Raw genomic sequence first — 27,306 nt, 5'->3', positions numbered from 1 at the left:
TAGATGCACGTTTTAGCGTGATATATGCATACTTGAATGAACTGTCACTGTGAAGTACTTATAGTATACAGTCTTTTTATACAGTTTGAGCAAAAACATGAGTAGAAGTATTAACATGTACTGTCTTTATAACGAAACGCGAACTGCACGAAACGCCCACCGGCTGACTAGTCTTCGTCACAGACTTATGCTGGGGCTGAGTAAATGTATATTTTAAAAGTTGATAAAAGTAAGAGGAAACCTGCCACAACGGCCATACTGGGTACCATCTACAGCTTCTCTTCTAGATCCTGTGGCAAAGTATTTACGTCGATAGTTGATTATTATTCATTCTTCCCAGAGAGGAGGAATACTGTTTGTCGGCCGATATAACATATTTGTGGGAGGGTCAGAAGTCGTTGTCGATAATGGGAGGGAAAATCACAACGCCTTCCGATTGCCACGTTTTGTAAAGGTTGTGCGCTTGGAAAATGTCACGATCTTCCGTCCCTACTTGGGGAACGTTGTGATCTTCCCTCCAAATATCTGCTTGGAGATCATAGGCTACCGTCCCACTCGACTTTCTCCAAGCAGATCCGACGGGGGCAAGGCGGGGGTCGAGTAGGCCAGCCCGTGTTATGAGTTGTCCCGCAGGACCATCCCCTGCTGCGCTGTGACGTAGTCAGTGCCAGGCTGGGACCGTTAGAAGACTGTCTGAGTCAGTACCCCGTGATGACTGTCGGTCCGAGATGGCTCATGCCGCAACTATTTAGGACTGACGTCTTTTACCGGAGTAGCAAGTCCCGGAAACATGCTAATTTTCCGCCAGTGAAGCATCGTAGTGGACAGATATGTACACTCAAATGAAAGAACACACCATATGCTTACCATTTTTCGCCACCACTAAGGGTCGAAAGTCAGGAAACTTTGTCCAGGAAAATGCTAGCTCAGAAACTACTCTGGGATCACGACTCAACATTCACCACAGGAAAAGTCAGGACCCCTCCTTTCCGTCTATTGCATGCCTGTGGTCGAACTTTAGCTAAGCTATGTAAATGGGACTGTATAGCTAAGAAGAACGTTTGTGTTGTAATTGCCATTGCCGATCGCTGCAACCTGTGTCAAAACTGCAATAAACTGTCACGAAATCTCCAAGCAGATGTTCGTAAGAAAGATCGTAATGTTGACTAACATTTTTTTTCTAAAACCAACAAAGGGTTGCGTACTAGTATATGATTGTTAGAATGTTAGAATAAGAATGTTATTATCTTACATCGCAACAACTGCTTGAAGATGTACTGAGGCGAGGATCCTCGCCTCGTTGGCTGTGGTAAACAAAGCTGCAATTCACTGCAAGCTCGCATGGCGTAAGAACGTTTCTGATGATAGAGACCGTGAACTCTCCAATGATATTGGTTCGGTGTCCTAAGCACCAATCAGATTATTCAAAGTTCTTCCAACTATATATATATAATGCAGTCATTTCGGGCGGTGACGTAAATGTGGCGGCTCCGTGTATGAGGAAGCACCAAACCTCTGCACGTAAAGAACCCAACACACATAACAAGAAGAGTAAGGGTGACCCGGTGTGATCGGCTGTAAACGCGACGGCTGTAGACACTTTTAACTTGTAAAAAGTATCAGTTGAGGATGACTGCTTTGGCTTTACTTACTAATTGGTTCTTCCAAACATGCTTGGAGAAACCAGCGTCTTCCAAAATATTTGTCTCTATCAGAAAACTCAGTAGTATTAAATCACCCAAAAAGGGTAACATCAAACCACCGAACTCGCTATGGACGGCAGGCTACTACATATGCATGAGCAATTCATCCGTTGCCGCGCAAACACGTTAATGTCTAGACCTTCGAGAACAGACCAGACAGGTCCAGCATCGCAGACTGGAGAATGGCTTCGATCTGGTGGGATGGATTAAGTTATTGCAGTGCACAATATGATTATATAAAAATACATGCACCCACGGAGGGAGCATATATGCATAAACAATTTTAAGGTTGTATTGCATTTACGGGGACCTTTTTAGATTTATTTGACCTGGCCGTAAACAAAGGTTTAGTACGTGCACTTCCTGTCGTTGTCCGGAAGTCCGCGAAGCGCCATCCGCTGATTACACAGACGGCTCATGAAACATTCATACACACCCGATGATATCTCACGGAAGTCATGAAATATTCAGGTCATCCCCGGATCCACACACCGACACGTGGAGAAACGGGCCGGGTAGGAGGGAAACAGCGAGGGAGGGAGGGATGGAGGCAGGGATAAAGAGAGGGATATAGAGAATGGCGACAAGGGAATAAGGGAGGACGGACGTCGGGGACGGAGAGAAAAGGGAACGGCGAAAGAGGGGAGTGAGAGAAAAACTAGTGAAAATGGAAACTTGTAAGAATAGGTTAAGCGAGAGAGGACGAGACTGGGAGAGGTAAGGGGGCGATAGAGAGGAAGGAAGGAGCTAGAGAGAAGGGAAAGTCAAGGTGATCGCCATCTGAAGGCAGTCAACACGTGGAACCTGGTCTGATTGGAAGGATTCCAAGAATTCACCATACTAGTAATACTAGCATTGTGTCAAATGGTTGTCAGGTATATAAACAATATATCGGGTTTCATTCTCTTGAAGATTATTGAAAGATCGTCTTTTCTAGTGTGATCTCCTTTATGACTCCCGATACAGCCCGTGCCGACCGGCCTTTCATATCGTCCATTTCTTGGAACAAGCAGGTCCAGGTGGACCCATCTATAGGTTCATCTCACGTTTGTCAGAATGCATGAGGATAACGATTTTTGCCATGCTATTCTGCATTGTCGGAGAAGAGAGCTTATTCCAAATTGAATTGTAACGTTTCGTCTCAACCTCACCACAGCGATGCATCTGTAGCATATTTCACCAACAGAAACACTACTAAGTAAGTCTGAGTAAGTCTGAGGCTATTGACAGGATGATAATATATTCTGTTATTGACAGGAATGTTTTATTATTGACAGGATGACACTGTCTATAGTAAAATATTCTGTTATTGACAGGACCCTATCAATAGCCATTTTCCTAACGTTGGAGAGAAACGATAAAGTTTGCTAAAAAGAGTGTCTTGAACTTGAAGGCCAGTCTGCCCTAGTACTAGCAACTACAGTAAAGGGACTAAATGAAGGAACGAGAATGATCACAATATACAGACTGTCAACGTTGTTACCACCAAAGAAAGGATATTCTTAATGCTTGGGTTAACCGGGACTGTCGGACAGGTGGTCCTCATGCAGAAATGGTCATTTGTAGTGCATTCAAGGAGGTTATAGTGACCACTGTAGCCTTGGTCCATGCAACGTTTAATAATACAGGCTTGCCAGTAGCAAACCTGTGTCTAAATTAAAATAGGTATTCATGACTTGCTGATACAACAACCTGTGCAATAAATTCATTCGGAAAATTCGATTCCTTGATTTGTTTCATCACGGGACTTCAAGTGCATTGGAAAGCCGGAAGGGAGGCTGTTGTGGAGACGTGATTCAATCTTGAGCGATGAGTTTACGACATAACTCATTTACGCTAGTCAGGGGGATTCGATTTTGCGACGTTAACGCAAAACGACCCACAACAACATGGACGAAGACGCTAGGGATGTTAGCAACGGCAAAGAGCACCAGAAAGGTGGGCCCACTGTAGACCAAAACGGTAAGCAAGAGGACATCTCTGGATGGCTGATGAAGAGGAATAAGTTGACGAGACAGTGGAGACGGCAGTGGTTCCACCTGAAGGGCTGCGACTTGCAGTACGGAGACTCGGCCGAGGTGAGATGATGTTCTCGCCCCTTCACCACGCGTTTACCTACAATATATTAGAATTAGCAATAAAACGTGAACACCTTTGCCGTTAAAAATCCTGTCAATAACAGAAAATTTGCACTATTGACAGGATCATGATACCAAAAACATGCACTATTGACAGGACCATAACGTTACTGTGATTAGTGCATCTGTTAGTCAAGTCAAGTCAAAGCCTTTATTTTCCTTCGAATGCTTGTTCGGCGCAAGGCCGCTTTTCAACAAGGTCGAAGTTGAGGGGAGGGGTCACGGATAAGAACCAAATCAATACAAACATAAATAATAAGTAATTAAATCAATACAATAAGTAAGTAAAGAAGTTCACAAATAAATCATTAGGTTCGTAGCCAATTCAAGTCCATGGTGAGTCCCAGTTATGTCTGTTCCATAAGTGACTTGAAGGTATGGATGGATGGTGCTGCCCTAATGTGGGGCTGGATGTTGTTCCATACCACTGAGCCGGAGTAAGCCAAGCTTCTTCTGTAAGCTTCCAAGTGCGGCCTCGGAGGGATGAGACAGTCAGTAGAAGCTGATCTGGTATTCCGTGCCACTTCATCCCTTCTCAGGCTGAAGACTCGTCTCATGTATGGTGGTAATGCATTTCTCAAGGCCTTATACACCAGCAGAGCTTTTTGTTGTTGATGTATAGTCTTCACAGTCTTCCAACCAAGGCGCGATAGGATTTCTGCTGATGGTGTTCTATATGGAGCTTTCAGAATAAGTTTTCCCACCCTGTTTTGGATTCTTTGCAGCTTGTCGTACTGCACCAAAATCGCTCCATCCCATACTGTGCATGCATAAGTTAAATGTGGTAAGAAAATTGAATTATATAAAGTGACAAGAGCAGCCTGATTTACGAATGGTTGGACCTGGCGCATTACTGCAAGTGTTCGTTTCAATTTTGATAAGACATGATCAATGTGATAGTTCCATTTCAATTCACTGTCCACAATTATGCCGAGGTACTTGAAAGAATTTACCACTTCCAAAACACTTCCACTCATGTACAACTGCAACTGGTCCTTTCCTTCCAGTCGCTTCTTTGTGCCAATTAGCATAGCCTTACACTTCGTGGAGTTGACTGACAGACTGTTTGCTAGGAACCATTGTTGCAAATGATCTATATCCGACTGTAGGGTGCGCTTTATAGTATCTAAATTTGCATGACTGAAGTACACCACTGTGTCGTCGGCATATAGGGCTACCCGACATGACTGGATGCAACTTGGCAAGTCATTCACATACATTATGAAAAGCAGAGGCCCCAAGATGGAGCCTTGGGGCACTCCATATTCAACACTACAGAAATTAGATGTTTGACCATTTGTAACTGTACAATGAAGTCTCTCAGAGAGATATGACTGAAACCACATGGCTGGCGAACCAGTGATCCCGAAGGCACTAAGTTTTTGTAGTAGGATGCTGTGTTCGATAATATCGAAAGCTTTCGATAAATCGATAAAGACTGCCCCCGTGACTTTGCCTTTATTTAATGCCTCATACCAATCCTCAGTGACCAGGTGAAGAGCTGATTGTGTCGAGTGTTTTCGACGGAACCCAGACTGTTGCTCACAGAGGAGATTGTTGTCTGTCAGGTACTGGTAAACCTGCTGATGGACTGCACGTTCCAAGATTTTACTGATTGCAGGAAGAATACTTACTGGTCTATAATTACCAGCTTCAGTTCTATCTCCTGCCTTGAAGATGGGTACTACTCGTGCTTTCTTCCAGTCTGCAGGGAATTCCGAGAGGGACAGAGAAGCATTCATAATGGTGGTTAGGGATGGTGCAATGACTGGAGCAGCAGCTCTGAGTAACCGACAGTTTATGCCATCCAGTCCGGTGGCTTTGTCTGCTTTCATGGATGAAAGTTCCCCTAGGACAAAAGCTTCTGATATGGGCTGGAAGGAGAAAGTTGCAGTAGTATGTTGTACAAACTGTAATGGGTGGAAAGCTGACCTGCACTTGTGTAACATCCCAGCCAGTTTACCCGCTACTCCACCAAAAAAGGAGTTAAGTTTCTCTGCTATGTTCCAGGGGGATGATGTTACTTCTCCGTTTTCATCGACCAAACTAGGTATCTCTGTAGACTTTTGTCTCCCAGTCAACCTCTTTAGTGCCTTCCACATTTCAGAGAAACTGTTCTTAGAGTCTGCTGAGCTGCTGATGACATCAGTAAAGTGGTCTCTTTTGGAGGTCATTATGATCTTTTTTGTCCTATTACGTTGCCTCCTGTATGCATTCCAGTCCTCAGGCGACTGAGTCCTTTCTGCTTGATGCCTTGCATGGTCTCGTGCATGCATGGATTCCCTCACCTCTTCTGTCAGCCAAGGTGGGCAGCTGTCTCCTCTCACTCTGAATGTCTTCAACGGAGCATGCACGTCACACACATTATTAAAGAGTTCCTTCCAGGTGTCCCACTTGTCTTGTACAGTATCAAATATGTCTATTGTCTGCCATGGGGTTCTAGCAAGATCTTCTAAGAAGCTTGCTTCGTCCATGTTCTTGAAAACTCTGGTGGTAACCATTCGTGGCAAAGGTTTAGTTCTTTTACGACCTCTGTGTGTGTATATCAAATGGTGGTCACTGAGGCAACTGTTATACACCCCACCGTCAGTGTATTTTCCTGGGCAGGTGGTAAGAATGACATCAATCAGTGTTGCTGATGTTTCAGTTACTCTTGTGGGCAGTGTTACTATATTTGTCAGACCATGCAGGTCACACAGGAATTTCATCTCATTAGAGTTCCCTGTGTTCACAAGGAAGTCACAATTGAGATCACCCATGATCGTAATCTCCATGTTACAGTCCAATGCTTTTCCTAAACTGACATTGAAATGATCGAAAAACTTAGTATCATGAGGAGATCTATACATACAGCAGATCAGGACATGTTTGCCCATAGGTGGAATTAACTCTACCCAAAGTGCTTCCAGTCCATCGTCAGATTGAAGGTCATTTCTCTCACGATGTGCAATATTTGTTTTGATGTACATAGCCACCCCTCCGCCATGGCGTGAGCCTCTGTCTTTGCGTAAGAGGGTGTATCCTGGAAGGTTGAGTATACTATCTGGGTAGTCCTTGGTCAAATGTGTTTCTGTGAGACCGAGAATGTCAATTTCACTTTCCTGGGTGAGAACCTCAAGGTGTACATGTTTTGCTGGCAAGCTCCTGACATTTTGGTGAGCCATCAGTAGCCCCTTGTTCCCAACCTTCTTAGGAAAGGTGGGATGTGGCGGTAAAGGATCTAAGGTAAGGGTTGGTGATGTATCTGGGATCAACGGCTGTTCAAATTCAGCATCAGCAAGATGCAAAAGGCGTGCAAACTCACACTTGCAGCAAGACCACTCAAGTTTGTCATGTTTTAGGTAAGTTTGAAAGAACATTTTTGACATGCCTGCACAAGTGGGATGGAACCATTTGTTACATACCTCACACTCTATCCCTGTCCTGACTCCTCCATGGCATACTGCACATGGGTCTTTTGTTTGCCTCAGTTTAGCTGGACCAGGATTTGCAGCTATGTCTCCAGAGAGGAGAAGCAAGATGTGAAAACACAGGTTAACAAAGTTGACATTGGATGAACTGCACTGACCTGTTGTTTTGGTTACATCTGAAATTAGTAGACTTATTACATAAGTACCTTGTCTGATACTAGAGAAGTTGTAATCTAGCCTGTGGGACAAAGTATTGACATGGTACACATCATGGCTAGCTATACGGCTAAGACCAGTAACTGGGCTTATAAATGCCAGAAAACCATATGCAAAAATGGCAAGGTACATAATCATAGGGCTGTTCATGACTACAGCAATGTACAATGATTCTTCTACATAAATCTGCTTACTATGTCATAAATGGCAAAAAACATCGTACTACTACAGGCATTAATACCCCTGTCTATAATCTTACTTAAACTAAAGTGCATACCAACCTAAACCGGCAAGAATGGTAGCCTTCAGGACACAAGAACTTGTTCCCAGCCTGGCGATGCCTCCTACCCAACCCGGCCTGCCCTCCCCAACATGGCGGGAACTGGCACGGCTTGTGACTGGGAAATTTAGATTTTTCTTTTACAGATTTCTACAGATTTTAGTGACTGCTAGTCGGTCTCAAAATGGACCCTGATGCTTCAAAAGATTTTAGAAGCACATAGTCATACTGAAATGAACAACAACTGCTGAAAATAACAAAAGACAGGAGGACTTACTCTCCAGGCAACAAAAAGGCAACCTGTTAGTAACGGGATGGTCCTGTCTCCTGTCAATAGTGTAAAAAATTCTGTTATTGACAGGATGATCATTCAAATTCTAAACAAGCCAAATTCTAAGGTTATTGCAACATGAAACCCAAGTATAAAAGGATTTAGGGCCTTAGGATACTGTTGACAGGATGGTCCTGTCAATAGCCTTTGGCTATATTTTATGACATGGCTATAACGTTATCTCAGTCAACTAGCAGATGCGTCTCATAGTAAAATTAAACATTGATGTCATTGATGATACTTTAAATAGCTTTTAAAAAACAGTCAATGTTGCAGTATGAACATTCATGTGAAAGCTGTTCAGAAACTAACTGGTATGAAACAGTGATCTCTCCAATTTTACACATTCCTTAAACTTCCTGGTCATGCTATTGAATTAACTAATGATAACATTACTAAATATTATAATAACTATCAATAACCAGGTAACTTTAGGCTTTTATAATCTTTCTTCCCATAGTTTTTAGGATGTAACGTTTACTGACATCATTTATGTCAAATGTGCTACGCATATGCTTTTCTGGAGATATCAATAGGTAAACCTTGAAAACTGGTTCTCTCACCTACAGAAGCTCAGTAAAACCATCCCACTGACAGGAGCTCAGATTAAAGAAGCCAATGTCGGAAAGCCTCACGCCTTCTCGGTGAAACCGCGGGACAGCGACAGAGTGTACCTGTTCCACGCGGACAGCGAGCAAGAACAGCGCCAGTGGGTGGAGGCCATCTGCTTAGCACGAATGTCTGGCACTGACGGGGACCAATCACAAGCCTGCGTCATACAGTGACTGGGGCTTTAGGTGTGACAGTGCGATTTTTGGGTGGAAATACATTCCAACATGAACTTATGGCTGTGGTTAGCCTGATAAGATTGCCACTTCTAGTGGCCTTCGGAATGAATGGGATAGCTTGGACCAATGTCCCATCTGACTCTCCTTGTCAAGTTCATTGTTTTATCAAGTCATTTTTGAAAATTTTACAGAGGTGAAAATATTGTGTTAGGTGACACCAGAACTCAAATGCAGTCTACTGAAATTGAGAACAAGTAACACTCATTGATATTGATGAGTCCTCTGGCAAATATTGTTATTACTGCAGAAAACTGCAGTTCAGCAATTAATTTTATGATTGAATACGACAGTGTTATTTTTGCCCCACTGTAGCATGTTTTTTGTTTTGTTTTTTTTACATTGCAGACTAAAAATTCGAGGAAAAGGAGTCAGCTTTAGACACAAGAAAGGATATCTTGATACCTTGAATCAATGCCTTCCATTGAATAAAAACTACCAAAGCTATTTCAAGATACCAGTAGGTTCTGGCATCATCTACCCTGTGACTGGGGAAATGTGTTTCCTAACCACAGTCAAAGCTTGTGAACTGCTGCAAGTGTTATGATAAACTGATTAGGAGACTGATTTGATACTACATGTAGTAGCTTTTATGATCATGATGTTTGTAAGAAATGCTCTGTTGTCATTTTGATGTGAAGTAGGTAGAGTTACCGGTAGATTTGTCTGAGGAACATACTGATTGTTCTCAGTGTTGACATTTATTTAGAGGTCACCAAAAAGGTTAAAGAGAAACTTCCCTGTTCCGACAATCAACAATTGTTTTAGTTCTTTTGTAGTCCATGTTATGTACATGTATAGATATGTGTATAGATTGAAGTGTCAAACACACAAAAATTCATTAAGAATTTATTTAATCAATTTAGACTCAAATCAGGAGATGGTTACAATATCTTAATTGACAATTGAATGTTCAGTAGTGTAAGCACAGACATGACTTCTCATAATATTCCAAGATCAATGTGAATATGTATTAAATTCTATTTTCAATAAGTCAAATAAACACCTGTACCTGTTTGACAACAAAATGCTCAAGCATAGAAGATTATAATTCCTGTGTATTTATATGTAAGTTAAAATCATATCCTATTTGATAATAATAAATAAGAGCTATGTTTGTATAACACAAATAGCACATTTTTTCATGCTTTAGTATCAGTCCTCTCTATCTTACACACATTACTCTGGGAACAAGATAGTCTGAGCTTGGCACTCAGTACTCTGGGAAGGAGGTGTCTATTTTCCTGGCCCAGGCCATCAGGCCGCCGCGGATATCTGTCACATGGACTGGCAGGTCTGACAGAAGGTTCCTCAGCTGTTCAACAGCAAGCTGGGAATCATTGCCTTGTCTGCAGACAACGTACACTGGAGGAAAAAAGAAATGTCATGTTTTACAGCACAGATCTATGCATTAGTGATATTTCTTCAAAATGGCAAGACATATATAGCCAACAGGGAGCGGACCTTGGGTACCGGACGAAAGCTAACAAGGCTGACACTCAGGCTATGACATATAAGGCAAGACAAGCAAGAAGCTGTATGGCATAAACAAACATTTCCTAAATCTGCAAAGCTTTGTGTTGATTATAAAAATGTGTTTTCTTATTTACAATTGCCTCTGCTCATTTTCAGCTTATATGCTTTCCAATGGTCTCTACCTTACCAAGGTGGACACAAGCATCAAACACAATGTAGATGAATACCCAGTACATGCAACATCACCTACCTAAGTACAGTTACAGTGATGTTTAACATGATTTCTGAAAATGTTTGACATATACCTGGTAACTTATGGTCATCCTGTTCTAGCTGCTGTACCTTGCAGGTTACAGCTGTCTTCAGCTGCTGCAGCTGCTCTGGTCTGGACACCTGCGATATAGGAATATCTGACAACAATGTTAAGCTAAAATCAATGCAGGATGCTTTCCTCCACATATTCCACCAAATACTACCCATATAATTCTAGTTGGTCCAAATATTAAATGACCACTTTAGGCTACATTTTGGGGCACAAGAAATGATAACAAACACACAGAAAACAGTATGTTTCCCTTTGGAATACAATATAATAATGTTACTGGGAATATGACGAGAGAAGTTGTGACTGCACATAGTTAAGTTTGATTTAGTCTGGCTATAAACATAAAGAAAGATACTGATGGGGTTGGGCAGCTGACAGATGTCCAGTTCCACAGGCTGTCGTACATCCACTAACAGATGGGGGGCGCCACTGCTCAGGACAGTGTGGTACTCCTGAAAACGTAATAATCATACAAGACTGTAATAATCATACAACACTGTGGAGACTGATACTGAAGTGTGGACTATAAGTATAACTGTGAAGAGATTTAATTTCTGGAAAGTAAATGTAATATACCAGTGCATACTTATCGGAATTATTGTTCTTAATTAAGGCCGACCACCTTTCATTATCTTGTGTTCAAAGTTTGACTGTATTACACTGTCATATGTCACATATGCCACACTCCTCATCGGTGTGACTTTGGGAATACTTGCCATACTTCATGTCTGAGAATATGGAACAGTTGTCACCTGAACTGAAATCCTCTCATTGTCTTGGAGTATCCTTAGTGACTGGGTCTGTATGACAGAAAATATGAAATATGTGAACATGACCTTGGCCAGAGAGCAAGCTTCTTATTTTTCTCTCTGCTGTATGTCATGCATCATTTCAGTGAAAACAGCTGCAAAATTGAGGGGATATCACAATTCCTTCATTCATTACCTTGTCACATGCCTTGGCCCCACAGAACTGCTCGTAGTCCTGTAGTTGTGTGACTGTGGGAGCATCCCCACACACCACACAGCTGGCCTGACGTGGGCGCAGCTTGATAGAGCGGAATGTTCCATCCAGAGCATCAAACAAGAGCAGCCTCTGACTATAAGACACTTAAACTGTGCAGTCAAGGTGTAAAACTTGTGGCCAAAAAATACATATACAAAAAAAAAGAATATTTGTCTTTTTGAATGAAAAAACGAAAAGGAATAGATTTTCAATATATGACCCAGGAATATTCTGTATAAGGATACCCTCTTGGCCAGCAGCCATCTTGATGACCTCTAGAGCCTGTAGACAGCCAATGATGCCTGGCACTGAAATATGAGGGAAGATGGACATCACTTTCTATGCCTCTATGAGATGTCTGACAGATAGCCTGGACACTTCACAGTAATATTCTGACAACCAACAAAATTTTGGAATGTATGGTGAAATGAGACTGACCTACCTACACCCAATACTCCCCCATCTGAACAGTTAGTGACAGTTTCAGGAGGGGGAGGGGTGGGGTACATACACCGGTAACATGGTCCTCCCTTGTAGTTGTACACAGTCAACTGGAAAACAGAACAATTTCAGAAAGAGGAATTGAACATGTTAACTTTCATAGAATTCTGTTCACTTACATTCTATCATTTATTTACTCCATTATTAACATGGTGATCATTGTTTTATTTGTTCGTGTCCTATGTTAAAGTATAAAGTTGACCAGCTGTCTTAAAAAAATTACGAAGATTCATTGATAAACATATAACAGTTACATATATAAATGTACCTGAGTGTCCATGAAGAGATTTGGAGACAAAGTACAAAACTGTTTTCTTCCTCTGTCTCGGTTGCGAAATAATATAACACATAACAACCCTTCAGCTCACCTGTCCCTCCAGCCTCAGTGCACTGCCTGAGACCAGTGGTTTGTTGGTGAAGACACAGGCATCATTCAGCAGGTACCTGGTGGCCACATTGTCTGTACAGTCTACAACTATGTCATATGTGGAACAGTTTAGGAAGGAAACAAAAGTACTTATCATCAGTGGGCTAGATCCTATCATAATCTTGCAATATACCAGTACTACATCTTAACCATTCCACACCACTGTTGGCACTGGTTGACACTCACAGGTGTTTAAGCAGTTCATGCATTTTTTCTACACAATTACTTAACTGACAAGAAACTCCTTCCTTCCTCAGCTGAAACCTTACTTTTCTCTTCAACTTTTAGCAAGATTGAGTGCCAATTCCAATCAGTACTAATCACTTAAAACTGAGCCAGTTAACAGATGTCTGTAGGATATTGCTTTATGACGTCCAGAGCATTTGTGCTGTTTAGCTGGAGGTGGTAGGGAACACACTGCACAGTAGAATTTAGCCTGAAAAACAATCGACATTACATGAAATACAGACACATAATATATTAACAAATGTTCTCATTATGGTACAAATCAAATGGCAGCAAACTTAATCTTGACTATTATGTGGCAATGAAAGACAACTTTAGGGTCCTTTTATGTCACAGGAATGAAGAATGCATGTTATATCCTTCCACCTCAAAAGTGACAATGATCACAGTTCCTTACCCTTTGACAGCTGTAGCAACAGACAGTGCCTTTGGCGTTCCCACTCTCCCTTCTGTGTGGAGGACCTGTCGATGGAGGTTGTTCAGCTCTACTGAATCATAGTCCACAAGTCCCAGCCGCCCTGCAACACACAAAGAACTGATTACTTTTTGCTCTCTTTTGAAGCAATACAAGTTGGTGCTGACTGTTGGATAAGTCATAATGGCATTGACAAAAAAATATCTTGTTCATCAACATTTTCTCAAGGCTTTTATGACTGTCAGAGGTTTATTTGGCAAGACATCAACTATTGTACTTTATTCATGTAGCCTGTACTTCTTGGTCACTTCAAGAATGAGATTTTCAGACTCACCAACCCCTGCAGCAGCCAGGTACACAGCAGCAGGACAGCCCAGTCCACCTGCACCTACCAGCAGGACAGAGGTCCCACACAGGGCAAGCTGGCCTGCAACACGGCACAATAAAAACAAGTGCATGAAACACAGCCTGAATGCCATCCTAGATAGGTTTAGGTTTGATTGTGTGTAGAAGGTTGAATCTCATTGATAAAACACAAGACATTTCCAAAGGTACACATTAAGTAGTAGGGGTAAGTAGTAAATCCAGTGTTTGTCACTGACCTTTTACCCCCAGCTCAGGTAGTATGAGCTGTCTACTGTAACGTGCGATGGCAGGTTTGTCTAGTCTGTCAGCCGGCTGAAATGTTGGAATGTCTTGGATGTTTCCTGACTCAATAAGAGTTGGGGGAGCATCTTTGGCCTGCTGAGGATGGACGATAATGGAACTTGTGTGAAAGTGTGGGAGCAACAATTAGTGCCCCAGTGCACAATGCAATATGCAAAGATTACAGTGAAACCAACCTACCATTTATAGACCAGATATATAGCTAGATAGGATGAGATCTATCTAATCTCCTTTACTTCTCTAAATCTTGTTTGGTTCAACCATTGCTCATGATACATCTATCACAGTATCAGGTCATACTACTCAGTATTCGTACTCAGTAACTTAGTATTCATTGTTAGCCATAAAAGTAACCATATCCACAATACATCCATGGTGTATTGTGGATATGGTTTCTTTTAATACTTAACTATACAACTCGATCCATTACGATCAATCCACATGCTACCCCCCTCCCACCCTTCAGAATTTCGGACTTTCGAAACATCAGCCATAACCGATTATAACGCCAGACCAAAGCACCACAAGGCTAGTTTGACCAGTTACTGAATACCTGTGCCTTTGTGTCGTTCCCTTCTGCTAACATCAGCTTCAGTCGCTCGATTTCTCTCGTCTTTTCGGCGACTTCTTCACGAAGTCTCAGCAACTCAGTGTCTTCCAGTCCCGAGGCAGCCATTTTGATTTAGACTCTTACACTTAAATTTGGGGAATTTTAACATAGCGATAAAGAAATAAACTACCAAAATGAGGGACTCTGTGCCAACAACTTCTCACTCTATGTGTACAATACTGTAATAGTAGATTTGATGTCTACTTAAAGATATCAGCTTATATAACTAAATGATTATCGTTGGCTTTGACATTATATCTCCCCATAAAAAGTAGTTTCGCCCACGTGAACTCCGAAGAGGCAGTGAGATGTTCGTGTGTACAGGTCGTCTGCTACACGTGGCTCGTGTTCTCGCATGTCGAGCACAGATAAAGCAGCACCTGTCGTCGATATCAGGCACTAACAATGGTGAGAAGAAGTTGGCCCACATTTCCCTTGAAGTTTTCATTTTGTGGAAAGTCCATTCCAAACCGACTGTATTCCCGTGTAACGTTATGTCATGTCGTTTCCCGTCGTAAATTGTTCCACTGAAACCTCCGTGGTTTCAATAAGGTTGATTATGTCATTGTGTGCACACACAGAAAGCTCTGTTGTGCTGTACTAACTGGTGAAGTATTGTAGATCGTATCTTAAGATCCTCGGGGGTTTCTCAAATCAAACTACATTTATTCGTTCCCCAGATGACTTGGCGAACGCTATGGGAAAGAGAGCCACCTGGGAGAATTTCTACAAAACGCAGTCTGAACAGGGCACGAAACAGTTCGACTGGTTCGTTGGTTATGAAGAGGTGGTCGACCTAGTCTCTCCTTACCTGCACAAACATAAGAAGAGTCACAATTCGCACGTGGTTGCACTAGACCTGGGGTGTGGTCTAAGCAATGTAGCGCTTAGGATGTGCCTTTCCTCCGAAGAACCCATGAGAATAGTGTGTGCCGACATCGTCATGTCGCCTTTGCAAACGATGCGACAGCAATATCAGTCAACCAGAGGAGTTGTTAGAAATTCGGAGTCACACCTTCTGTTTACGATGGCCGACGCCTCTCAACTTCCGTTTAAAGACAGGTGTTTTGATGTTGTGTTGGACAAGGGCACGACAGACGTTATCATCAGGAGCAGCAGAGGCGGTGATCTGGCGCGGACTGTGGTACAGGAGAGCCTCCGGGTGCTCCGGTGTGGCGGCCAGCTCTTACAGTTCTCTGACGAGGACCCGGACATCAGGCTGACGCTGCTGAATGGCGTGGCAAGCAGAAGTAGAGCTACAGTGACTTTTAAGGAAATTTCCACACCTCATGGAATGGAATATTTCATGTATGTCGTCCAGAAAGAAAGTTAAAGTAACGATAAACGGGTGTACACGTAATAGATTAGATTGAGATGTTACAGAGATGTTGTAACGTTGAAAAAAAACACAATCTAGACATAATAAAATGCTTCAGTTTTAATAGCATTCCATCATAAAGATAATCTTACCCATGGTTTTGCTCATGTAGAATGTTTCTAATGCGACTAAATCTATCCATATGACAAACATTGGTGACATTTGCATTATATACATTCAGAACAATTTCAAAAGATGTCAGTTGCACACTCATTTCTTTTCATAATCTAGACATAATTATCAGCTGTATTGCTCACAAGAAGCAGTCAGGCCATCATATGTAGTCCATTCTTTCTTGTTTGTATTTCTTATTACATTTTTTGTACTTGCTGTATAACTATATTTCCTTGGCACAGCCACCATGATAAGAGAAACATTTTGGCAAATATTCGTCATAAAAGAAGGAAGCGTAAAACTTTCTGTCTTATTTTTGAGCATAAAGTGCCTCGATTTACACTGTTTTTACTCCTTTACAAAGTTACAAGGAATAATATTGTATCCAATTGACGATACCGCTTCCACTTGGACGAAAACGTACATGTCATATTTTGTTTGACGCCCAAACAAACTTATAATACACGTGTCAAAGTTCCAATTCATTAACTTCGTAAAACAGTCATACTTTGTGGCGTCCTCGACTAGGCCCTACAGTCGTAGCAGCAAGCAACGAGGGACGTTTGTAGAATTACCGAAACCATCGTTGCATAGTTGTGCAATTCGAAGAGTTTGCAAAGAGAGGGCGTCCTTCAGCATCAGGAAGTAATGTACAAGGTTAGTTTTCAGCCAATGGTCATATTTAGTTTGAGTAGATGCATGGGGTGGATAGCTCTGCTGAAAACACGTCGGTTGGCTTTAGGTCTATCAAACACCCTATACATGTACTGCTTGACTTTTGTTAGAAACACTTCCTATGAACGACCTTCCCGCCACCCTCGGCGTACTCCTCCATAGTGATCCAACAGTCGGAGAAGTCGGGGTCTGCGCTGAGGATGGACGCGCCGATCCAGGCCAGGTTCTCTCGGTCCGAGGGCGCGTCCAGGTGGAACGTCTCCCCGCCGCTGCAGCCCTTCAGCTCCGACCGTAGCCTCGGCACGAAGCCGCGCAGCTTGGTGTTCCCGCCGTACACCAGGATGTTGTTCCACAGCTGGGGCCGCAGGTCCGTGTCGCAGCTACAGGGAGAACAAGTCAGATGACATTCTTCAGTTACCACAGGAAAATCAGTAACTCCTAAGCAAAAAGGTCACGAACTGTAAGAAGCTGAAAAGAACTTAAAGCGATACTGTCGCAGAGGTTCTTTTGTCCGTTCATTTTACAATTCATCCTTTGTCCTCCCCCTCTCACTTGTTTATGTTGCATGCTTTTGTAAGCGTACCTGTCGATCGCCTGCAGAATGAGTTCGTGCAGCCCCTGTTCGTGAACCCCTGTCTCCTCCGGGCGGAACAGCGGCTCCGTGCATTTGAACCGCTCGTTCCCGATAGAGATCGGGTTGCCGTCGGGCATCGTAAACTCCGTGGGCTCCGACCGGAGGGCCTCGTTCTCTCGGATCACGGCGTCGTAATCTGGAAATCGCCGGACAAAATATTGTGGTTATAACCTGCTGCATAAGCTTGGCCAAAGAAACACACCAAAGTGTAATGACTTCTAGCTTCCAGCTAGCCTCACTTCATATCTGCTGTACTCTTACCGGTGGCGACGAAGGCCATTTGTTGTTTGATCTTCCGGAGGATCTCCATCTCGGAGGAGGATGTGAAGGTGTAGCCTCGCTCAAACTGCAGCAGCCGCCCCAGCTGGTCTGTCACGTGTTTACCGGAGAACAACAACTGGCGTAGGGGAACGAAGTATCAAAACATGTTAGCAAAAATTCATACATTAATAAATTAAGCCCCTTGAGGTAGACTCTATTAACTCTTTTTTTGTCCAAATCTCTCAGATCTGCCCCCACCAGAAAGTGACATTCCGCCTTTGATTTGGTTTGGGTTCCATGGGCCAAAAGTCAGATTTGTTACCTTCCCTTCCTAAAACTAGGCGAAATTATGTGATCATGATTTCACAGGAAAACTTCTGTTGACCTTTCTTGACGCATGCTCTATGCAGTGGCCCTCGTACACAGGCACCACCTCGGTGACGCCGTGGCCGCTGCTGACCACCAGTCCCGTGGACTTGCCCTGGGCATGGAGAGCCATGGCCGCCTGCTTCACCAGGAAAACTGCCGGCACATCAAACGCCTCGAACAGAACCTGGACATCCATACAAAGAGAACAATATCATTGGTTTATTATTTCAAACACACGGTTCAAAACGTAATCATATACAAATACAGCGCCATCACTTGGCAGCCACTAAGGCTGAATTGTGTGATTTAGGGCGTTAGACAATTACTAGTAAGTAAAATCCTGATCGTCATTCCATGTATTAAAACAGTGGATAACAAATATCATTTGTTATCCACTGAAGTATAAACAAGAGATTTATACTACAGCCTACAGCACTCCAGGAAGGCATGGGACATAGGAGCGATCGTACAGTGTACAGCATTTTTCTTCTTACATGTTTGCCAAATGTACATTTTTTAATCGTTCGGCATTTTCTGGAAAGTTTCTGTCACTCTGGATTCTTTCCGTAATTTTGTACGTTTCGGTCAACTTTCTGACATTCTCCTGAATCTTTTTCTCTGTCACTTTTTCGCCATTTTGCATTTTTGTCCTGTTAATCTGTATTTTTAAAGTCACGCCAGCGATTGAAGCGGATCCAAGACCTGTTTTGAACCTCACCTGCAGGTGCCTCTCCCTCTGTTCTCTCGGCATCGCCGTGGTGTCGGTCACGATGACCGGCCGGTCACCCAGGCTCTTCCCCAGCTCCGAACGGGTCACGTGGTCCCATACTGCCTCCAGGTCCCGCCAGTTCTTAACGCTTCCATCTAAGACAAAGGAAATGATTATGAAAATAATTCAAGCGTTTGTCCTGCTCTCAAGTGCAACAACACACGTTTTAAGACAGAAAGACAGTTTGAATTTACACATGTTCGGATCGGCGGTTTCTAGTACACTAGTACATGTACTCGTACATACACTGCAGCAATGCTAATTTCAGAATTGATGTTTCTGCATCTGACGTACCAACTAAAGAACAAAGATGGCTGTCAAGTCAGTCACTACAGGTAAGGACTATGCATCAGCACTCCTTGTAAGCTATGGGCTATCATGTCGATGCTGCTCAGAGACCTAAACAATTTTGTAGCCTAAACAATATCCTTACCGTGCATGGGGTAGTCGAACGTCAGGCGCCCCTGACTGACAATGGCGTCGTCTCCTATGTATTTGTCATCATCACTGGTGTACAGCTCGTTGTAGTTTCCTCTCATCCTGCCGATCACATTCCTGATGTTAGCTGTAGGGGAGAAGTCACCAGCGACGCCAGCCTTGATGCTGTAAGACCCGTTATCCAGCACAACAGCGTCCAGCAGGTCTGGTCCCAACTGCTTAGTCCCAAGTTTGACGCTAGGAGGAGCTGATAAATAAGGGCCATATGGATATTTAGTGAAGGTGACAGGTTGGTTCTTGGATATTGGGCGATGTTACGTTCCCATGCGTTCCCTACTAAGTTGAAACAAACCATTGAATAGGATCATAGTGACAAAATAAGTATGGGTAAGAAACGCGCTTATAGTCGGTCGAAAATAAGTCGAAAAGACAACAGAGAACCAGAGCAATAACTCACCCCTCGTCGGAGCCCTCATCTTGTTGTGATCAGAGAAGTCTTCCAGCCTGTCCTCAATGTAGCCATTGTGTCGCACAGGAGGAGAATCCACATCGTCAATGAACTTGGCCTCCTCTTTGGGAAACCTCGCAGCCTCCTCCTCCTCTTCTTCTTCCTCGTCCTCATCTTCGAAATCGCAGAAGTCATCGTCGTTCAGCAGGTCGTCTTCCAGAGACTTGAGCCAGGACCCTGCAAGACAAACGGGTGCATGCGTTCGAACTGGGCGGTCTATCATAGACTGCTTCACTGCTGTTATCATTGTTGTTGCTCCTGTTGCTGTCGTCGAAATTATCGTGAGGCTTTTCTAGTATGCTGCTCTAGCGATTGACAACACGCAAGCGAGTTTGGCTTTGAACCTGGACCATCGACATCGCGCACACCCGGTTTTATCTGACAGCAAAGCAACAGAACGTCTAGTCAGCACAGGCTGCACATTAGGACTACAGGTAACCACTTGCAACTACGGTACACAAGACACACAGAAAGATGTCAGGGCTAACTTCTTGCATGACTTGAGGCCAGCGGTGCCTGAAACGTTTTATTTTTCTTGTGAACGCCGTGTTTTTGTAACTCCAGTCCTAATTTGCTTGTTCAAGGGAAACACATTTTGTTTGGATACTACGGGCAGCAGTCAATTCTACATGCCGAACTCTAAACAGCTTTATACATTGGTTCTATGCTGTTTCATATCTGTAATACGATACCATTTGAAATACGATACTAACAAGAAACGTACAGCCAGACCAGATCTGTGATTCATTCGATTTTAACACGGCCATGACCTCGGCTTGTTCGCTGTCTTTCAGCATGTCTAACAAGGTGTTTTCATACCGTTTTTCAACCTGACAACCTGCTCGATTTGTCCTTTTGCAAGTGAACAAGTCCGCTAGACAGATGAAAGCCGGAGGCCATCTGATGCCCACAAACTGCAATGGTGTCGACTTTCCTGTTGTTCTTTTCCCTGCTGAAGTGAGCAGGGTTGTGTACCTTTTTGTCCGACCTAAAAGCCCGTTCCGCATTACATTTTGAAGTTGTTTTCCTTGCATTTTTGACTCAGATCAAGACAAATCTAGATGGGTCCAGATCCCATCATACCTACTGATTGTGACACTTGCTGTCCAGATTTGTTGCCCTTCTACGTCTGTGTTAGGTTATGACGTATTGTGTGTAGCCTCCTTCGCAGTCTTGTTGGGCGTGGGCGTAATTTTTTCTCTGAGCGACGCTAGTAATATGCGGCCGCGAGGGACGATTTGCTGCCGAGGGACTTTTGCCACGGAGAGAAGGTTTCCGCGCTCCAACACACGCCCACGCCCAACAAGACTGCGAATGAGGCTATATTGTGTGGTTCTTGGATTTCCATGTATTTTGATTGTTTGCAAAATTATTAGCTCTAGCGAAGTTGACCGACATGAGCTGGAATTAAACCAGAGATTAATGTCATTATTCCAGCCGTTCAATCACCAAGCATAATATAACGTTATGTGTAGTTTTCTTACGTGTTCATGTCGTTCTGAGCGTCACAATGTCTCGCTGTGACAGTGAGATCCTCTACAGCGGGACAGAATAAACTGCACAACAGAGTTCCCGCCAGAGCAGGTCCAGTTTTCCCCTACTGGTTTATCCACACTCACGCCCCCTCCCGTCATGCCATTGATAGGTTCTCTATAAACTACATCCCTGCTTCGGTATGACGATTAGTAACCCATCCCTCTCCAACCTGTCACCACCTCGGTGCGTGGGAGATCCTTGTGTTACACTGATATTTCTCCGAGCTCAACACGGTTCATACTTTAGTAAATCATCATTCCTGTAGTGCAGACCCAGTGCAGTGAATCTCTTCTACCAATGTCAGTGCAACACTAAATCGAAGTTCCACTCGGCCAGCCGACTCGACTCTGTACCAGATTAGCTTAAAACTCGAGGATACCACAGTCACATACCTAATGACCCAGATTCGGGCTTAATTTAGTGGGATATATGGGGGTAAAAATGGCACCGACTTTTGGACTTTTTCTTTACCAGAGAATTGGATGTGCGTAGGCAATTCTAGGCTTGACCTGAATGTTTCATATCATGAAATTATACCGTTGCCACCGTGCCATTGCATGGTCATCACAGAATTATGGGACTAAACCGCACTCTTACAACCAGATGATAGTTTCCATGCAACAGGTTTGTTATCTTTGAAGCAGCTGATGTAGAGATGTCCGAGATGCCGATTTGACCGCGCAACAACAGCTGTCACTATGGTAACGCCGACGCCGGCCATGTTGTCGTGCCACCCCTCTCCTGTTCTCGGAACTGAGCCGCAAACAGCACTTATATTTTAAGCCGGCGCTATTGTGTTACATATCGTTTGCAAATATCGGACATGCCAAGTGCAGCCTGCCTAAAACCACAAAGGGGTGGCGTCAGTGGGGAAGAATTTCCTCTCTCATATTTGTTGGTGCCTTTCAGACATGTTAGAAGGTCCCAGGCGACAGCCTGCATGCACTTTGTACTCTACACAAACGTATCACAAACAGCCGCTGTTCAATCTCCCAGTCCACTCACAACTCAGAAAACGTGTTAAAGAACTCGCCACACAACCTGCTGACAGAAGTGAAGTGTCGGTACGTGACCGACGTCAAATCTGGTCGGAGTTAGGGGGTCAGTCTGGGCGGGAGGGGTTAATCTCCAAGCAGATGTATGGCTTTTGCTCATTTTTGGTACGTCTGTCTGCAGTGTTTCGAGTGTCACATTTTCCCTTTGTTCTCCTTGGCCTATTTTCATGTGAAAGATATACAAAACGCCACAAAACACTTTGAAGCCTTAAATCTGCCAGGGGGAATAGGGGCAGGTCACAAGACGATAAAGACTGGGTATCAGCTGTTACGCCCCAGCCGGTGCGAGCATGCTTGTCGTGCATTGTGCCGATTTGTGGACGTTCTCTGACCTGCAGCACTTCGTTAACAAAAGATTAGGATAGCTTACATCAGAGACAGGGAGTAACTACAGCAGCGGCACACGAGCAAGGCACGACAAGGGACGGGCCACAGAAACGGACGGCATGCATGGCATACCGAGTCGCACAGAGATAATAGCGGTGCGAGCCAGTCTCCACACACAGCTCAGAGACACCCGCTTCAATCGGCTAGAGAAGGGCGAGGAGACTACAGAAAAGAAAAGCAAACATGGCAGATAAAGAAATAACAAACGTTGACAAACTACACAAAGGAACTCTACATTTCAGTCCGTCGAGAAAAGATAAATAATACTAAACATCGTGTGTGGGGAGAAATGGCTCATTTCTGGAAACCTGGAATTTGTGAACATAGAGAGAAGTATCGAATATGTCGTACTACCAATTTCATGTATACGACCATGTCAACTTCGCGGTTTGTAGTTATTTAACATATTTCACAGCCTTTGCGTGATCTATTAAAGAACTTGGCCCGCATGATCTATTAGTATTATGTCTGAATATTTATATCAGGTCGAGGTGACATATCTTCTATTTCAGTTTGACCTAATCGTCTGGCTCCTTTCAGCAATCATCTCGAGTCATCCTTCAAAAAGATTTCGCGCTTCGAGTCAAGGCGTTCCTATTTCCCTCTTATTACTGTGGTCATTAGATTAGACATAACTCGCAGCTGGAATATTTGTATCACAGCGTCGATATCTAGTTCATGGACAGTTTGCGGTGGACAGTGTTTGGGCAATTTGTGACCTTTTGCTCAGTACATGTTTACTTAATGTGTTGTAACAACAGGTTGACCGGAAAAGACTGTAGCAACAAGTAAATGGTGAACGATTATGGGAAACTTTTCCAACCACAATGTCTTCTGTTGTGTCTTTTTAAACCTCATGGCCGCGCTTACCTCACAGTGATGTAGGTCTGAACAAAACTTGACAAAATTCTGTGGAGAGACGGCTGGATTTGGAGAGCAACGCTGCAGATCAATATAATACACTAGTGTTGATACTTCTGTAGCCACAACGTTGCGACTTAGATTTTTGATCAAGAACATTCGCAGGGCTGGAAACGTTTAGTCTAGTTAAGTAGTGGCGACTTCTTCTCAGTACCAAATACAGAACTCAACGTTGGTGCTGCCGGAGGGACCGCAAGCACCGTGACAAACGGCAGCGGCAAACGGGGTCACGACCTGGCCCTGCACCGTCGGGGAACATGCAGTCCGCCGGGCTACGGGCCTTTAATAGGTTAACTGTGTCATATTACTTCTGCATTTATCATATGATGCTCCGGGCAATTAGGCTAACGATTAACAAGTAGCTTTTGTTCTATATGCACAATGCAGTGTATGTGTATTCACGTGACAGGATTTTCTTTGCTATGAAATTCGTCTGCAAAACGCCGTTGTGTATTGTAGTCTGCTGACCGTATTTCATGTCAGCCGCTGCCGAGTTTGGGCGCGCTGACTTCCTGTCTGAACGGTTCGCTCATATCCTTCCCCTCTTGAAACACAACCTGACACACAAGGCCACCAAACACAAGTGCAGTAGCTCGTTCGTAAGGTTTTCTATCGAACGTGCATTTTGTGTAGAAATTATGCACCGTTTTTCTAGTGTCCTTCCCCATTACAACAATCAATACACATCGCACAAGTCTGGTGACCCAATACTAGTAACACGTATTGTCACCCACCTTTCTTCTGCTCAGGTATTGTCCCTTTTGTCGGTGTTCTCGGAATAATGGCCTGCTCACCTTCCGACAAGTCTCCGTCGTGTTCGCTGCCTGTCGTTGACTGGACTCTTCCACATGTTTCTGGTAGTTCTGTTCTCCGGCTTTCTACTGAAGCTGTGTGATCGTAACTCTCCGAACCGGACACGTTTTCTTGTTTGCCCAGCGGCGCACCGTCTGTTTGTGCACTATCATGTTGTTTTTTCTCGGCGCTCTCTTCCTCTTTAACAATACGAGTAGGGCCTTTCTTACTCTCCCCAGATTCTCGTCGAAAGAACCAGACTAGGAGAGGGATCCCGAGTAGCAGAGAACAGATGACAGGGACCGCAGGCAAGTCCAGTATTCCCGACGTCGTGTCCGACATGTTCTCAGCGGGACTCGCGCGCTGTAATAGCCGGGTTCAGACAGGAAGCGGACCGCGGCAATGCTGTGTCGTCACCTGCTTGTGTTTCCGTGTATGTGAGACCGATCCACCACACGCAGGAGTAAGTTGTTGTCAGCAGAACACGCAGGCTGGTACCGCTTCAGAAGCTGACGTCACACGCCCTCCAGGCTGTAAACCGAACCGTGAAAAGTTATTAGCGACATGTCCCCAACCAATTAAACCTCTCCCTACCAGCGCTGGCAACCACTGACCCTTTCGCCACGCCTACTCAACAAATAGATTAGCTAACAGCCATTTGAATATTTGGCGGGGAAGGGGGCATGCATTGTTCTGTGGGCCGAAGCCGCCGAATTACAGTGGAAAATGTTTACATTGCCAACACTCGTCTATCTGTAGACCATAGACTTTCAGAGAATGGCAGAGGAATGTAGTCGGCCTATGAGTGGAATAGCTGCTTTATAGAAATTGTGAATAATAATCATTCTCTCGCATATACATGTAGTCACATAAATGCTATCAAAATAGCATACAGTCCATTATACAAAGATAAGATTTAAATGAACTATTATTATACATGTCTTAAAATCAGGTGCAAGACGTGACCACGACACAGGCCAGGTTGTGAGCCCTTGTCAGGTTGCCGGCGATGATGTGTCCCGGGGTAGACTAACATGGGGAGAAATAGGCCAGACTCATTTTCTAAGGCTCAAGAAAGCTCTGGGTTCAGCCCAGCAGACTGGCTAGGGTTAGTTTTTCCTGGCTAGTGACTCTCTATAATATGCCTACACCAACGCACCACTACTCACTCGCGCATAGCACAGCACAAGGGCCCCACTCACAGCGGATCCACCACCTCACTGCAGAGGAATTTTCCGACTTATCAAAATGACTGAAGGGTAACAGGCCCAGCAGCACACGATGATCCGGTACACAGAAAGGGTTACACCAGCCACCGTTTATAGAAGACCACATCTGAAAAACTGACCCGAGAGATACTCACCTTGACCTTCAACACAACTTCACCTTGATCTCCGGCTCGTGAACAACTAGATTTAGGCTATCGTGTGAGGCAAAAACTCGCGCCAAAACATGCCACACAGACGGCCACAAAGACTGGTTATTTTTGGCAGCGGCTCAACCAGGTTTTACACGTAGGAAGAGTTTTCGTTTCAATTCCCCGAACATGTTTCCATGCCATGTTACGTTCAGGGGATTTTGAATGGAAGTCAAGGAAGCCTTTGTCTGGACCCGGGAATTTTGCATCTGGAAAAGATTTGGAAGCAAATCACTTGCTACCAGACTCTAACTACGCTGGCTATATATAGGAGAAAAATTGCCAGGGGAGTTTGGCCGCCTCGTAGGTTTGACAGGTAGTTTCTTTCGGAGGGAAAGAAACTACAGCACAAATGCCTAAGCCTTCCAGTACGAAAAATTATACACTTCGAGCCTGTACCTGCAGGTACATGCTCGAAGCCTGTACCTGCACTATTGGTCACTTTTGTCCTATAACTGTTAGTTTAATAGATTAGAAATTAAGAAAATTCACGAATTCACGAACTTTGATTGCAACAGGCTTTTTCTTCTGAAATTGGTCCTATAACATGGGGTGCTGCAACCTGGGACGTCCTCTAACTTCATAATCTTCATAAGGAAGAGTCATTGTGCTGTGAACTAGATTAATGATGTTTTCTCCACTACTATATATAACGTTACATTTGTGTAATAGAATGCTATTAGTTGGTGTCTAGGGTACTGCAAAATATCGGTAGCTAATATTCTTCACGTTACGTTACATTGATTTGTATTTCCATCCGAGTGGAAGTAAAATGTGACTGTGATTCAAGTTGTAGACCTACTAGTATTTTGGCCAACTTACACGTTAGTATAAATGCTAGGGTACTTCTGGAAACTCTGTGAAATACTGTATTCACCTAATGAAATCTAATGAAAAGAGATCATCACGCACATTCCCATTCAGATGGGTATCAACCCCAATTGTTGAATGCTACCATTTCAGCACTATGCAGTCTTACAAATTTATTTTGTAGTTCTTACGTTTTATGTTGAGTTTGTGGTTTTTCACAAATTTGGTAATGTCCAAGCGGATGTGGGGGTGGAAGATTGTAACAATTTCAGACAGCAGGGCATCTCTGACAGCCGGGGATGTAAAATATACTAGTACATGATACAGAAGCCGAAGGAACCGGGCCGGGGCATCTCTACAGGAATATTAGGTATGTAATGATAAGTAGAAGCGCTAGATGTCGCTTTTGGGTTGAGGCGAATGAATGATGTCAAAGGTGAAAAATACCCATGATGCAGGATGGTGACATCACTTCCGGGAAGACCCGCCTCATGACTCAGAGTCTCGCCGTGGTCTCAGTCAGTGGAGGCTAAATATTTTCAACTTTTACAGCGATCGTAGGGAGAGAAAATCCTCACGATGTTCAGTTGGATGAAATCTAAAGACTCGGACGTGCCCCAGGTCTACGGGAATGTCGTGGAGGGGCTG

The 27,306-nt window shown here is 43.8% G+C and overlaps 5 protein-coding genes across 7 annotated transcripts in view; 3 read left to right on the top strand and 2 right to left on the bottom strand.

Annotated features, from left to right (window-relative positions):
* Positions 1-3,544: 3,544 nt before the first annotated feature.
* LOC109470226 (PH domain-containing protein DDB_G0274775-like) lies at positions 3,545-9,968 on the top strand. Its single transcript, XM_019769071.1, has 2 exons — positions 3,545-3,781; positions 8,648-9,968. The coding sequence occupies exons 1-2, from the start codon at positions 3,593-3,595 to the stop codon at positions 8,861-8,863; spliced, it is 405 nt and encodes a 134-aa protein (XP_019624630.1). The 5' UTR covers positions 3,545-3,592; the 3' UTR covers positions 8,864-9,968.
* Positions 9,760-14,666, bottom strand: LOC109470193 (adenylyltransferase and sulfurtransferase MOCS3-like). 2 transcript variants are annotated; one of them, XM_019769014.1, is made up of 13 exons: positions 14,538-14,666; positions 13,921-14,062; positions 13,653-13,745; positions 13,301-13,421; positions 13,019-13,093; positions 12,599-12,716; positions 12,172-12,280; positions 11,975-12,037; positions 11,670-11,833; positions 11,477-11,524; positions 11,080-11,176; positions 10,705-10,809; positions 9,760-10,288 (listed from the first exon to the last, which is right to left on the bottom strand). In XM_019769014.1, the coding sequence occupies exons 1-13, from the start codon at positions 14,658-14,660 to the stop codon at positions 10,137-10,139; spliced, it is 1,410 nt and encodes a 469-aa protein (XP_019624573.1). In that variant the 5' UTR covers positions 14,661-14,666; the 3' UTR covers positions 9,760-10,136. The 2 variants fall into 2 exon arrangements, with proteins under 2 accessions (XP_019624573.1, XP_019624574.1); XM_019769015.1 differs by having other exon boundaries at positions 13,921-14,059.
* A 218-nt stretch (positions 14,667-14,884) lies between these two features.
* Positions 14,885-16,000, top strand: LOC109470216 (methyltransferase-like protein 12, mitochondrial). The gene is made up of 2 exons (XM_019769057.1): positions 14,885-15,002; positions 15,275-16,000. Exons 1-2 carry the CDS (start codon positions 14,903-14,905, stop codon positions 15,925-15,927), a joined length of 753 nt encoding a protein of 250 aa, XP_019624616.1. The 5' UTR covers positions 14,885-14,902; the 3' UTR covers positions 15,928-16,000.
* Positions 16,001-16,044: 44 nt separating this feature from the next.
* On the bottom strand, positions 16,045-25,057 carry LOC109470186 (actin-3-like). Of its 2 annotated transcripts, none has more exons than XM_019769009.1 (8): positions 24,434-25,057; positions 19,690-19,917; positions 19,228-19,479; positions 18,744-18,889; positions 18,042-18,209; positions 17,657-17,792; positions 17,345-17,531; positions 16,045-17,141 (listed from the first exon to the last, which is right to left on the bottom strand). In XM_019769009.1, the coding sequence occupies exons 1-8, from the start codon at positions 24,771-24,773 to the stop codon at positions 16,868-16,870; spliced, it is 1,731 nt and encodes a 576-aa protein (XP_019624568.1). In that variant the 5' UTR covers positions 24,774-25,057; the 3' UTR covers positions 16,045-16,867. The 2 variants fall into 2 exon arrangements, with proteins under 2 accessions (XP_019624568.1, XP_019624567.1); XM_019769008.1 differs by having other exon boundaries at positions 16,049-17,141; positions 24,374-25,054.
* A 1,857-nt stretch (positions 25,058-26,914) lies between these two features.
* The window catches only part of LOC109470138 (EH domain-containing protein 1-like), a 12,594-nt gene continuing 12,202 nt past the window's right edge, over positions 26,915-27,306 (top strand). The window contains exon 1 of the mRNA XM_019768920.1: positions 26,915-27,306. Coding sequence (XP_019624479.1) covers positions 27,238-27,306 — 69 coding nt within the window. The 5' untranslated portion in view covers positions 26,915-27,237.

This window comes from Branchiostoma belcheri, unplaced genomic scaffold, assembly GCF_001625305.1.
Source record: "Branchiostoma belcheri isolate BF01 breed outbred unplaced genomic scaffold, Haploidv18h27 scaffold22, whole genome shotgun sequence".
NCBI lineage: Eukaryota > Metazoa > Chordata > Leptocardii > Amphioxiformes > Branchiostomatidae > Branchiostoma > Branchiostoma belcheri.
The sequence above is the reverse complement of the archived record's forward strand: the minus strand, read 5'-3'. Positions and strand labels throughout refer to the sequence as shown.